Source organism: Takifugu flavidus, chromosome 4 (assembly GCF_003711565.1).
Source record: "Takifugu flavidus isolate HTHZ2018 chromosome 4, ASM371156v2, whole genome shotgun sequence".
In the NCBI taxonomy this organism is placed as follows: domain Eukaryota; kingdom Metazoa; phylum Chordata; class Actinopteri; order Tetraodontiformes; family Tetraodontidae; genus Takifugu; species Takifugu flavidus.
In genome coordinates, this window is record NC_079523.1 from 1,007,592 (window position 1) to 1,022,591 (window position 15,000).

Sequence of the window (15,000 nt, forward strand, 5' to 3'; positions counted from 1 at the left end):
GTTTATCCCCCCCTCATGTTTCTCCAGGAAAACAGATTCTCCATCCTGGTCCCCTTTGTGTGGCCGATTATTTCAGTCCAATTTTCAGACGATGCGTTCGTGATCAGCGGTAAAAGTGCAACACGGCCGATGTTGATTTAAACAAGGCTTATTTTCCAGAGGACCGCCCGACCTTCGCACCCTCCATGACCTTGACGGGAGGCAGCGCTGAAGCTCCTGGAGAAAAGCAGCGAAGATGGAAGTTCTCCTCCAGGACTCGGGGCTGAAATTGAGTTTGTTTCCATTATAAGGTTCATAACGGACCACAGACCAGAGCAACCCCCCCAATGGAATTTTTCTGCCTAAATAATGATTAATAATAACTGGTGATTAATAATGACTGAATAATAACAATGAACCCCTCTCTTTTTTCCTCTTTTGAACATTTAAAGTAAGTTAAAATTCTCTTAAACAAACACATTAAACACACTCCTGCTATCAGCGGCTGAATGATTGGGTCCGGATCGGAAGGCAACATGTGGGAATTATGGTCTGTCATGAAGCAGAGCTGCCCGAGGCGTCCGTGGCGACTCCATCTACGTTCATAACAAAACAAAACAACATCGGTGTTTTCTCTTTAAGAAAAATGCATGAAAAACACGAAGACGCGAGGATCCAGGAAGAAGAAAACAAAGAAGGAGGAAAAGCCACTTTCAGCTCCGGCCCAGACTAACACACACGCTTCAAACCGCAATCTTCATCCCGATGATGATGATGATGATGGTGGTGATGATGATGATGATGATGATGGTGGTGGTGGTGATGATGGTGATGATGATGATGATGTGGTGATGATGATGGTGGTGATGATAATGGCAACAGAAGGAATTTAAAATTGGTTGCACTCAACTAAATGAGGCGTGAATAAAGACATTCCAGGCGGGATGTTCAATCCTCGCTATCCTTTATTTGATCTGCAAATTGTTAATTTTGCACCAGCGAATGAAAGAGAAAAAGAGCCGCACGACGGCGGATCGCAACGCAACGGCAGTCAAGGACGGAGGAGGGATGGAAGCTTTGGAAGTTCAAAGTCATCAAAGAAAGGCAAGTTAGAAAAACAGAGCTAAACAAATACTGTAATTGGGTGTAAAATCCAGCGGGAGACAGTTTTTACAGTTTTTTCCTGTCTTTTAACTTCTCTCTGCGGTTTAAATCACACAAACAAACAAGTCTGAGCATCACTCACACCCGCCTGGTGGACCAGGAACTGGGAACGCTTCGAGATGAACGGATGCTGTCAACAATTGAGAGCGCTAACTTGATCCCCAGGTCGTGGAGTTGGGTTTTATTTAGGAGACGAGTCCAGTTCACAGCTGTAGAAATATTTATGCTGTAAATACACGGCAGCAGACGGGAGCAAATGAACGTTTCCCAGAACTTTCCCAGATTATCGTCTCCTCAGAAACAGATGCTGCAGTTCCAGCTGAAATTGGGGCTTCATGCGGGAGAATACGGACTCTCACCGCTGGGACTGCAGGGATGACGTCAAAGAGAAAAGTATCTGGGTAACGTGTGAGCAAGGAAGCAAATGATGACGCGGAGAGAGGAGCGAGGGCTACGACCCAAATACACTCCGGGAGGGGGTGGTGAGTGAGGACTGGAGAGGTTCGCTACACACAGAGGGATAAAAACCCTGAAGCTCTGAACACAACAAAACTATCAGCCGCTGGAGAAGCAACAGATGAAGATGAGATCTTCCAGACTGAGGGGTCGCTCACACAACTCCGATGATCTGGGGACCGGAGGGGAGGGAGGGGAGGAGGAAGAGCCACCAGCAGAGAGGAGGACCATTAACCTGATGACTGGATCCTGACCTTCATCCTTCACAGGAGCGCAGATATTAACCTGCTTCTGGGAGATCTTCCCTCTGCAGCTTTTAGTTTGGAAGGATCTGCTGTTTTTCAGCAGTGGCCCAGTTTCCCCACTGGGATCATTAAAACTTGGTGGCAGCGCTACACCTACACCAACCTTCCTCCCTCCTCCTCTTCCTCCAAACTCTCCCTGAAGTTTTTCTCCCCGGAGAGCCTCTCTCCCCGCACCTCCTCTCTGGCGGACGCGTTGGCTTCTTGGTGGACGGAAATTGTTTCAACTTTCAAGGTTCAAACTGGATTCGAATTTACAAAAACAAAAGCATGAATCCAGACGTGGGCGTGAGACGTTTGCAGGAGCCCGACTGGGAAGAACTGGACCGAAGCAGGTAAAATCTGGCCCGTGAGGACGGAGATTAAAATGTTCTTCTCATATTAAGACGTTGAATATGATGAAATGACAGCTCAGGCTTCACTGTAATTTATTCACCTGGATTAATTGTCCAAGAAATACTGTTTTTATCATGTAATAAAAAAATAAATAAATGTTGGCAGGACGCACCAGGACGCACTTCCGAGGATGTATTATTCTGTCCTTGGAATTTTTTTCCTCAGCAGAAATGTGAAGTATAATAAATTTGGCAGGCTCAGCATTTTTCGTCTGTGTGTTTGTTGTATTTTATTCAGATCGGGAAAACTACACGTTTAATACATTTGGAAATTTGTGATTTTATAGAGAAGACAGATGACGAGAAGGTTCCGGTCAAATGGTGCACGTGTGCGTGCACGTGTGGGTGTGGATTCCATGCAAACTGAAGGGAATCGCAGGTTAAAGCATGGCGGCACGCCGGCGCTCCCAGAGGACGACGGCTGCACGGGCAAAGATTTTAATCATGGACAAAAACTGATAAGGACAAGAAGGACTAATGAAGCGTGTAGCTGACTGTGGTGGCTGGGATCTCCACAAATTACTCTCCTTCTTTTAAACAGTTAATTAATACCAGTCAGAGGCAGCAAGAAATTCCCAGGGAATAATAATGATGATAGATTATGAGATTATTCTGATTGTGTCATTCCGACCTGAACTCTGAGGAGAAATTATGTTGAGGAGTGAAAGCATCTGAAAAGAGCCCCAACAACATCTTCATCACCTTCACCTTCACCACCACCACCACCATCATCTGCTAGGTTATCCAAAACTCGACTGTAAAGCCAGTTTGTTGTGGGGAACAGAGGAATGTCCGCTCCTGTTCTGCACTGGTGTCAGAAATCTCCCATTTACACATGCCAGCTCTGAAACTGGAGCTTGAAGGCTCCCTCATATCTTATTTTAGCAGGTGCTGCGAGACCAAGCCTTCGACGTTCCTGCAAGGCATCATGTTTGCTGCATGATGAAGGGTGGAAGATGCTCGGGGCCAGTGAGGCTCGGCCGGTCCCAGGGGAGGAGGGAATGAGACCGCTGTGCTGCCCAGGCCTGCCTCTCTTCCCCGGGGAAACATCCAGGCAGATACAGATGTCACCGTGGAGAGGAGCACACGGCTATTTATGGAGCAGGTACGAAGGAGGGAACAAGCAGATGTAAATGAAAACAACGATGGAGGAGGCGACCAGATGAGGGGGTGTTAGCTGGAACTCACTGGTTTCTGATGGAGAGACAAGATGGGTTTTATCTTCACGGACTCCCCATGAGCACCAGAGAGCTTTGTGAGGTTTGGCTCCTTCTTTAATCAATAATATTACTTTCATCTGAACATTCCACCAACACTTACTGTCAGATCGTTTCACCCCAGCACGAGCATATACGTCTGTCGTGCTGATGCCCTTTAATTATTGTCAGTGAGATGACACTTACATAAAAAGCTCCTAACGTTAGCTGATGTTTGACGATGAACGGTGATAATTACCGTCAGTTAAAATGGCGTCAGCGTCTGATGAGACGGCGTGTTGGCGTGAGCTCCACCCGCGGCTGAGATTATTGCACGGAGTCTCCCGGCCGGGACTTCCAATACAACACCTCGGTCAATAACACAGATAGCTGGAAAATAGGACTTCAAATGGTCCCATCCCACTGAGTGGTGATCAGATGGCTCCACACGCTCGGAAACCCCTGTTTTCCACTGAGACGCTGCCTCAAGGCAAACACTGGCAAGTAAAGAAAGCTGCAAGTTGAATCCTTGAAGGTAGAAACAGCAGTTTATTATTTCAGAAGACTCGCGCCCGCGTGCACGTTTGATCGAGTGGATTTTAAACAGCTTTGGCTCAGGTTTCACTGGAAAACAGAAACAAACACAATAAAAAGAGTGCCCCGGAGAAGAGGTGAAGGACTCCCGGAGGCGGGAAAATGGGGGTTTTACTTGTCCCACTGACTTTATGGATTCATCATCAGCATGAACTAATTAAATTTGATCGTTTTTTTCCCGACCAGGGTCAATAATGCACTTATGTATCTGTAGTTGCATGAAAACAAACCCGCTTTCTGCCCTCCTGTTGTGGCGCCACACCACAACGAAGGGGTGTCACAATCCAGCGGGTTTTCCGTCCTACCGAGGCCTGGATCTGGACTCCTCAGCATTAAAGGTCTCCTCTTGATTCCGTGATGGCCATCTGGATCGTCCTCATGCGTCTCACCTGGGAGCGGCCACTTGCCCCGCCCCTAATATGGGACACCTGTGTCTTAGTGTATTTAAGTCCATGTGTCTCTTTGTCAGAATTTTTGAGGTTTTTTTTTACCATGTTGAAATTAAATTGAGCGTTTTATGAGCTGTTTGTCCTTTAGTGTGATTAAAGTGATTAAAATACCCACTATTTTCCTTCTGTGATAGGGAAGGTTTAGCCAACTCTCCACAGACGCGGCGTATAGATGTGTATAGATGTGCATAGATGTATAGATGTGTATAGATGTGTATAGATTGTATAGATGTGCATAGATTGTATAGATGTGTATAGATGTGTATAGATGTGCATAGATGTGTATAGATGTGTATAGATGTGTATAGATGTGTATAGATGTGCATAGATGTGTATAGATGTGTATAGATGTGTATAGATGTGTATAGATGTGCATAGATGTGTATATATGTGTATAGATTGCATAGATGTGCATAGATGTGTATAGATGTGCATAGATGTGTATAGATGTGTATAGATGTGTATAGATGTGTATAGATGTGCATAGATGTGCATAGATGTGTATAGATGTGTTAGATGTGTATAGATGTGCATAGATGTGTATAGAGTGTATAGATGTGTATAGATGTGTATAGATGTGCATAGATGTGTATATATGTGTATAGATGTGCATAGATGTGTATAGATGTGTATAGATGTGTATATGTGTATAGATGTGCATATATGTTATAGATGTGCATAGATGTGTATAGATGTGTATAGATGTGTATAGATGTGTATAGATGTGCATAGATGTGCTGCCCAGTTGAATGTATGGATGATGAGCTCGCTGACGCAGACGCCAGCTGCTGTCCTGGCTGAGCGTCCTCCTCAGGGAGTACATAAACACTGCTCTAATTAGATGTATGGATCTATATGTGAAGCTCTCAGACAGACTGAAGGTGGCAGAGATCACAGACTGAATTTCCTTCCTCTGTAATCTGACTCAATATGACGGAAGCAAAGATTCTTCGATCTGATTTTAACATTTAATTATTTTGGGAGGAAACTCTCATTAATTGTCAGTGCAAAACATTAAAACTGATGTTTTTTCTGAATAAAATACTTGTTATCAAGTGATAACATTGATGTCTCCACCTCTGTGCTGCGGCTTGTGTGTGTGTGTGTGTGTGTGTGTGTGTGTGTGTGTGTGTGTGTGTGTGTGTGTGTGTGTGTGAGACATATTTGCATGAGGCCTGTGATAGATGGAGCGATTATTCCCTCATAGAAACAGATCCGGCCTAAATCCATCAGCATCTGTTTGCGACTCATTTGTGGGTGATTTGTGTTTCCAGCTCCGCTCCGAGTCGCAGGGATCCGACACCGACCCGGCAGCCACGGGAAGAACACACACGCCCTCTTCTCACACCTCCCTGCGTCTTTAGCTCTCTGATTCAAATGGTCGTCTTTGACTCAACTAAAGGAGGATTAACGGCTGTTTGTTGTCTTCATATGAAATATGTTTAAAGGACGTACAGGAGGGCGTCACGGGTCATTTTTTAAAAGGAAATTAAAGGGAAAAGAATCTGTAAAATAAAGGAAAAATCAAGAAAAGAAACTGCGACAGTTTCCGTATTTCTTGTTCAATTTAAAATTGAATTCAAGCCTGAAATTTCTAGTCAATATTTTTTTCATTCATTTTTTTATTTTTATTTATTTTTATCCTTTTTTCTGAGGTTTTAAGCTGAGCACTTTCATTTTAAAGATGTTCGTCCAGGATGAAAACTATCCACACCAGCAGCCCTGGAAACTCAGCCTCGGTGCAGAGGGACTGAGATCGACTGGGATCGACTGGGATCGGCTGGGATCAGTTTGAACGACACTTACTGCACAATTAGAGAAGAATTAGACGGTTGAATGTGAAGCACTTCAATCACGTAACAGCGTGGGGTTACCGGAGCAACAGAAATGCTTTACATACACATCCCATCATGGAAAATGTTCCCATCATGGAAAATGTTCCCGACCAGGAATGAAACTCACACAAAGGTTAAATTAAAGCCTCACTCTACTGGCTCCATCCTGGTCCCCTAAAAAGGAGTGCGGGAGGTTATTTCCCGTCGGGCAGGAGAACTCCGGGATTTTTCCCTTTCCTTTACCCTTCAAGCTGCTGCGACTCTCAAAACACTTCGAGCACCGACGGAGAATCCGACCTTATTAGCTGGACGGTTGTGTGCTGCCGCCGTGATTGCAGCAGGTCTGCAGTGTTTATCAGAGCATATTAGACCTTCTCTGGGCCTCTATCAAAGTAAATGAACATTTAAATCCTTTAATGGATTGAAGCGAATTGAGAGCGCTGAATTATCTGCTCGCTGTTGTCCGCTGCATTTGATAAAGGCACCTGCCGGGGGAAGTTTGGAGACGCAGCCTCCTCCTCCTCCATCCGTCCCTTCATCCCATTTTGGTTCTCCCACCATCTGCCTCGGCCCTCCGTTCTCCCTCTCTCCTCCTTCGCCCCGGCATCCCTCTATCACGGACCTCTTTCTTTCCTGACATTTGCGCCTGTAAAGGAACAGAGCCAGATCTCCATCCTTCATCAGTCTCCTTGAAGCCGGCATCACAGGGATGGCGCTGTAGGAGGCGTGTGCTAACACAACCGCAGCTCTAGCCCATTATAGAGCTGTCAAGCATGCCCAGAAGCTCCTCTCCGTCTCACTCTTTTGCATTATCCTCAGCCACCCCGGAGAGATATTCTCCCTCATGGGGTGAAGGTGAAGAAACATAAATTACCCAACGCCACAGCTCCAGTAGGAGAGCATAGCGGAGTGGGCCCAGGGGCTACTGAACTCTGGCCAGCCCAACATCGGGGCTTTCTAACAGGTCAAAGCACCCAGGAGAGGCTCTTGCTTCGTGAGGCCTCGTCCGCTTTGGCTGCCGACGCCACTTTATATTGATTGTGCTGCTCCTATATTCCCGTCCGCTGCTGGCTAACAAGGCTGATGTCTCAATAAAGAGCGGAGCCTTGGGGAAACAGCAGAGCCGTCGGCCGGCAGGCAGGAATCTGTGTTCTGACGAGCCATCGGGCAGGAGGAGGGAAAGGTCCGGACCCGCGCTCGTCATTCCGTGCTGCACACGCGGGCCTCCCACCCGCAGGATCACGCCGCAAATTGCTCTCTATTAAAGTGAAATTGAGGAAAATAACAATTTCAACATTTATGGAGCTTCGATTGGGTTTATTGCTTCTGCACCAATCTTCAGCTGGAGCCCGGCGCTGATGCTCGGGTCGGGTGTTATTGGGTTTTACTAATTATGCGATCAAACGGAGCATCGCTCTTGTGTGAAGACGCTTAAAGTTCAACAACACTTTCCTGAGAGTGTAATTTGAGCACGTTGGGCCTTCCCTTCACTGTAATAACGCTGTTATAAAGCTTTAATTCAAACATGAGTTAGCGACAACAATTTAAAAATGACGATAGGATCGTAAAAAAATCAGTCATTATCAGTTATTATCAGTCAAATCATTTTAATTTTGAGATTAAATAGAGGCATTTTGTGGCATTTTTTCACCAACAATTTTATTTTCAAGCATTTTTGGACACTGTCGACGAGGGCGCGGCAACAACGTTGAGGCGCTGCCGGATCAGTCCTAACAAGGATGAATTACAGTTGTAACAGATCTGTTATTACACCATTATAACATGGTCGTTATTTTAATGGCACAGAAATATGGCTGCACAAAAACAGATTTAAATTTCTGAATGTTCATGTATTTAGGTTAATTTACCTTTGTGCAGCATGTTAAATGACCCATTCGGTAGCTGCCAGGATGATGTATAAAGCTGACTGCTATGTTCAGTGTAAACACTTTTTGTTGTTATTGTTGTTTTCTGTCACGCCGTTAACGCCACTCTGATCTAAATCTAATTTCTCCTCTTTGCAAAGCACCAAAACGCTCGTTAACCAACCGAATTTTAGAGTATTTTTGTATCATGAATGGTTGGAAGACCCTGTTGTTGGGGTTGTGTTCTATAAGATCCATACAAGATCCACCCAACAGAAATAAATGGCTTCTGAATCTACGAGATCCTACAATCCTCCAATTGTCCGATGTGGCCCGAGCAGAGCAAACAAGGCACGGCGGCGTCCGTGTGACAGCAACACGCGCACAGATAATGAGGCTGACGCCGGTTTCTGAGTTTGATGAGCAGCTGGAAACACAAACGGCTCCAAGAAAAGGTGCAACAGGTGATGAAGAACGAGCGGAAAACAGCGTTTAGTGTGATGAGGAGGAGGAGGAGGAGGATGATGATGACACTGCCAACACGGAGTTACAACATCCGGGATGTTTCAGTCCATAAAATGCTGCTGCTCCTTTTTGAAAATGGGGTCGAATGAAAACAGGAAAGGAAGCTTTTGGGCCGTGAAACAACTTCCTTCAGGCTTTGATGAGGCCGTCGTTATTAGTAAATACTTTAAATTTGAAATGAGACGAGCGAATGATGTTGAGACCCGGTCCAGAAACCTCGAGCGAGCAGAGCTGTAGCAGCGCCGCTGCCGACCGGCCGGCGCTCGCAGCTTTGGACCCTATAGATGCGTCGGCTCCATCAGACGCACTGCGGCAGGAGTAGCTCCCCGTATCGCCCGGCGGAGAATATATAACTAATTAATTTTTGACCAAAGCCGCTGAATGATGGAGTCATGTAGGGAATCACAGGCAAACACAGGAGCTGCTGGAGGAAAATCCCTCGTTTTCAAAATGGAGCCTCACAAAACAAAGAGGTCGCGTAGCTTTGCAGCTAAAACAAGGAGAGGATTAAAGCGACGTTCTGAGCCAGTCAGCAAAACCAGGCAGACACAAGACTTCTGGAACCTTCCCAGTGGGCCGCCAAACCACCGGGAGGAGCAAAGAAAAGTGGAGCTGCCCAGTGGAATCAAAGGGTTACGGGTTCCTTTTCTTCTGTCCTGGAGGCGCCTGCAGAAAGGACACAGCGGGGAATCATGTTCGGAATCGTACGGCCGCCCGCTGGACGGATGTACGATTCCGAACATGATTCCCCGTTGGCGCCGTTTCCTAAACATATAGCGGGTCCTATAGCGGGTGAGGGGCCGATCAATAGACGCAGCTTCATTTTTTCTATTTGGTTATCGGCTGCGGCCTTTAAACGGGGTTCAAACGGCCTCCGAAGTGGCGGCTTTGGGATGGCGCTGGTGTCTCGCCTCCCTCGGTCCCGGCGCAGCAGAGACGTGTGGTGATGAGCGTCCACCTACAGTCGGCTCATTAGCAGCGAGTCCTGTTCTCCGCACGGCTCTTTTCATGTTCCTCAGCGTGAACAACAACCTGGAGGAGCGCTCGCTGCTCGCTGGGAATGAAGCAGCTGAGTCGGGAGGTGGCACAGAGACGGGGACGGGCCCGGCGACCCGCCGCCGCCTTCACACGCACACGACAAACGAGGCCAAACACTTCCACCGCTCGTCTCCGCGACAGGAAGAGGTGTTTCCGACTTCCTCCCACCTTTGTTTCCTTCTGAAGACGGTTTCTGCAGCGTAATGCTGCTGCGTAACGAGGTAGATTTTGGAGAAAGGAAGCGTCATCGGACACTAAATGGCTTCTGAGACGAACTACCAGGGAGCAGAAAACAGAATCAGCTAATAACCGTCGCTAATCTGGAATTGATATTTAATCACTTGATCTCGGTGTCAATGAGCTCTAAGTGACAGATCAGAGATCGATAAGTAATCTCGTTAAGAACGGATACTTAGAGAGCAAATTAATTGACACCGTGAGATTAACATTAATAAATAAGCTATAACACAATCAAAAGATTCTTGATCCCAAAAACCACAGTTTTATTTTTAATTATCAAACATTTTCAGTCGCTGTTTTTAATCAATCAGACTGATTTACGCTTTCTAGGAAGTTGCTGTGGGATCTTTATGTGGCCTCGAGTGTGCGTAATGCTGCTCCGCTCCGCAGCCGCGCCGGAGCTCCAACAGCAGAGCAGGCAAACAGCCGTGAGGCTGCACAACCTTCACCGTGCGTCTGCAGCCAATATTTCACACGTTCACCAAAGGAAACAAACAGAAACACGCTGCGAGTGCTGGAAATCCTCCCGCCGTGCACGGCTCTGCGTTTCATTGTCCTCACGCACGCAGAAGCAGACGTACACAAACATGTGAGTAATTTATGTGCCGAACCAAGATGGTGACCACAGCAGCACGTTGCCTGCAGCCGGCTGCAGAAAAGAGTTCCCTTTTTTCAGCCAAAGTGAGACGTCACCGAGGACGCATCTTTGTCAGCAATCGTATATAATTTAAATGTAAATTGTTGCTAATATTGGGAAGGAAGGAAATATTTACTTTTCTCCCGTTTAGCGATAATTCTTTACAAAAGCAACAGTCACATGACTCAAATGGTTCAACTGTTAGTTGGAAAAAGCAGCAGCAACTATTCTTATCGTGCATATATAATCTTTTTAGCGTTAGCGTCGGATTAGTGTGAGTTTGGGGTTTGGTGTCACTTTTAACCCCTCGGTGCCGCAGTGGGCGTGAAACACGGAGCATCAAAGGAAACTCCGATCGGGCCCTGAGTCACAGCATAGCAGTAAAAACAGAGATCTAAAGAACCGACGCGCGGAATTATTTCGCAACAGCGACGAGAATTTTGCCGGAAAAAAGAAAATAATAAATCAAGTAGAAAACAAAACGTGATTTGGAAGAAATCAAATCGCCCAAAGGAAACTTCATTAACTGGGAATAGGGAGGCCGAAAATAAGGTGCAGCGTCGTCCTCATCACACGGAGGCTTTAATCAGCACAGGGCAACAATCATCAGGAGAGGTGAGTCCTGATGGGAAAATGATGCAGGGGATAATGGGAACGTTAGCCGCAGGGCCGCGAGCGCGCCCGAACGCATGGGGGCCGGCGCTCTCTGACCGGGACGCTAACGTGGCGGCCTCACCGCTCCGCTCGCCCACCGCGACCTCCGCGTCGGCAGCTGGGGAAGGCCTTAAAGGTCACCGCAACGATGCCGCCCAAACTCCTGAGACCAGACTCATGTTAAGTGCTGTGTCCCTCTCCCACACACACACACACACACACACACACACACACACAGGGACTTTGGTGAGCAAGTTTCTTGGCAGAAGGATGAAGGGCAGAAGGAAGGAAGTAAACAAAGTCAGTGAGACGGAAGAAAACACACTTGTATTTCCTAAAAATGTGCGATGAAGCGGGACACGCACCCGTGCGTCCTCTCCTCTCGCCGCCTGACCCTCAGCAGACGCTGATCCGACAGACATGAACAACAGGAGCGGCGGCGGCGAGGCGGCGGCGAGCACGCATGCAGCCGTCTCGCAGGTCCCTCCGAACGGCTGCTCGAAGCCAACTTTCATGTCAGCTCTCACACTTCTGCTGCTGCCACGTACGGAGAACGCTCCGGATGGGAGCCTATGGATCTCTCTCCCTGCCTGCATCCCTCACACACACACACACACACACACACGTTCTTACCTTCGTTGCTGCTGGTTCCTGCTGCTCCCACAGCCTGCATTGATATAGTCCACAGCAGCATCGCAGCCAGCCCCGGATCTGAAGCCATGGTGTTCTCCCGCACACCCTGCCAGTCTCCCTCTCCTCGTACTCCGGCGCCCTCACTCTCCCACTCTGCCGCTCGCTGCCTCTCTCTCCTCTCCTTCCTCTACTGTGTCCCAGGGTTGAGGCAAAAGTGAGAGCCGGCACTGAGGAGAGTGTGTGAGTGTGTGTGTGTGTGAGGGCTGTGTGAGGGCTGCCAGCTCATTGGGCTCGTAGTTAGAGCCTGCCTCTGTGGCTCACTACAGTCTGCCGGCTCCCTCTCACACACACACACACACACATACGTACATACATACAGGACCTAAACGTTGAGCGGGCAGCCGTGGGGGAGGGACGAGAGTCGCCGCCGAAGTCTCACAGCAGCCAATTAGAGCGCGAGATCAGTTGGCGCTGCGTGGAAGATCTCCATGTCGCCACACCTTCCCTTCGTACCTGCTCGCCCTACTCCTGTTCTGTGTTTAGCATTCACCCTTTTACACACACACACACACATACACACACACACACACACACACACAAAGAGTCTTGACACAAATATAATCATCAGGAATCTAAAACAATGATCAATTTTTGATGTGAGTGTTTGCATGTGAGTGTGTGTGTGTGTGTGTGTGTGTGTGTGTGGTGTGTGTGTGTGTGTGTGTGTGTTGTGTGTGTGTGTGTGACGCTCTAAAACTCACAGCTCTTGTCCGAATGAAGTGATTTCTTGGTGGGTTTCGCACGCGCGGCTGTTTTTATTATTGTTACTTTAAATGCTGCTCATGGGTTTAGAACCGAGCCTGTTCTGATCCGTCAGCTGGTTGGATCTGGAGCTCACCAACAGTCAATAGGGGGACTCTGAGGAGGTGGGAGTGTTTCTGCTGCAGTTTTCAAGGTGACAGCAGGCTGTGGCGGCAGCAGCCCAGGTTAGAAACACCGGTCCCAGTTCTGCTCCGGTTCTGTGCGCTTACTGGGCCGCGACCAGTGAGACTGGATGAAGACTTGTTGTGTGACGCGACAGAGAAAATCTTCTATCAATGTAATTCATCCGTTTCGTTTTCCTTCCGTTTTATTACATCGCGTTGCTGCAAACATTAACGATGAGAAATTAAACGTAAATGTTCCAATTATTTCTGCCCCAATTAGACACAGAAATAGAGGAAGGAAGGGATTTTAACCAGCAACTCTCCGCTACAATGACGCAGAAATATGTGTTGTTATTACTATTGTTATTGTCACTGCAGTGAAGGACCCCGGTGGTAATAATATGGTAATAATCGCGCTGTAAAGGTGTTCGTAACTGCTCGTTTCCAGAGCTGCAGGCTGCTCCCATTGTGCTCGTGCAGAGGGCGCGAGAGCAGCCCAGCGTCCAAACTGAACACAGAACGCCATCGCCGTTTGGCTGCTGTCACCGCGGCGAAGCCCGGCTGCCCGGGCGCTCCGTCGGCCTCGCCCGGCCGTGTGTTTGCCCTACAAATACCCCGGCCTGTAAATGAGGACGTCTCTGAATGGCGAGAGTGTGCAGACATGCAGCTGGAGCGTTCGACCAAGGAGAGGCGGGGCTAATTGAGACGAGTGTCCGGGCCAGGCCACGCCGAGCCTGCCAAGCCCCCTTCGGCCCCTCGGGCTGGGGGACACTGGGGTTCCTGTGTGGGTTCAGAACGCTTCCTCAGCAACATGGATAGGGGGGTACTGTGTTGATGGGTGGTGTGTGACGGCGTGAAACAAGCGAAACACAGTGGCACAAACAGAAAAGTGACCACAGAGTGTGTGGCTGCTTTTATGCAGCGGCTCGGAGGCGGCCGGGACAACAACCCCGGCGTCTTCACCCCGACGCTGAGGTGCGGGGGAGAAAAGTGCACCGGGAAAATCACAACAAAGCTGCGAACTTCATGGGCGCCTCACAGGTTAGCGGGAATAACGCCGAATAACGAGGCGCTGAATAACGCAGGGTGGGTTTTGTTTTGCTTTTTACTCAATCCGAGTTGGACTGGCAGAAGAAAGAAAAGGAGCAAAACAAAAACAGCTGCATCCTCAGATAAAACTTGATTTGCGGCTCTATCGTTTACCTTTTGCATCTCCCGTAATCGATTTTCAACGCAAAGACGCCCGTTTTCCACAGTCAGTGGTGAGAATGTTCAGTGGAGTGTGTGAGTAATTCCACTCTGAGGGACGGAGTAGCAGGAGCACGTCTGAACAAAGGGCTACCTTGTCTGTTCGTCCTCTCGCTGGTGTTATGGAGGGAAACGCTTGATACAGCTCATTCAAGCGTGGTGCGATTTGGATGGGTTTGTGTTTCCATCATGGCAGCAGCCTGGATGCTAATATCTGCATCAGCGTGTGTGACATTTTATCAAAGAGGCGCCGTGTGGCTCATCTATGGATGGAGAAGAGCATGACACAGAAGACAAACGAAGCTTGGAACTGAAGGATAGTGTTGAACACATGTCGTACAACAGACATAAAGTAAGAGGTGGCTAGAGTTAAGCTAGCCACTGTTAGCGTGTTTAGCTGCCCTATTTTCTGGTAATGTCCTGGATGCGTACAGACAAAACGAATCTATTCCAGATCATTTCAAAAACACACCTGATCAGAACAACTGAGGGGAAACGTGAGGAAACGCGCTGGTAAAATGTGTGACGTTGTGTTGCACAAATCTGACAAGCTGAGACAAAACTAGAAGTCCCCTGCTTCCGTGTGTGTGTGCGTCTGTGTGTGAGTGTGTGTGTGAGAGAGAGAGAGCGAGTGAGCAGATGGCAGGGGTCAGTGTGCGCTCACTGTTGTGGTGCTGGCTGGTGTGTGTTGGCTAAATATAGTGGTGTAGCGACAGAGCTGCGGAGGGCGTCGTTGTCACTTCACTTTGATTCTTTGGTCCATTTGCTTCGCTTCACCTCCGCGTAGCAAATTAGCCTCAACAGCTGCTAAGATGCTCCACTTCTGCCTTTCTACCGTCTTTATGTTAACTCACAGGTCGTCAA

The 15,000-nt window shown here is 48.0% G+C and overlaps 1 protein-coding gene across 4 annotated transcripts in view; it reads right to left on the reverse strand.

Moving 5' to 3' along the window:
- epha8 (eph receptor A8) overlaps positions 1–12,418 on the reverse strand; it is a 42,935-nt gene extending 30,517 nt beyond the window's left edge. For 2 of the 4 annotated variants that reach the window (XM_057030625.1, XM_057030623.1), the window contains exon 1: positions 11,963–12,417. In XM_057030625.1, the coding sequence (XP_056886605.1) occupies positions 11,963–12,050 (88 nt within the window). In that variant the 5' untranslated portion in view covers positions 12,051–12,417. Of the gene's footprint in view, positions 1–11,962 lie in introns of all 4 variants that reach the window. The other 2 variants (XM_057030622.1, XM_057030626.1) reach the window with 2 other exon arrangements.
- Between the last annotated feature and the right edge of the window lie 2,582 nt (positions 12,419–15,000).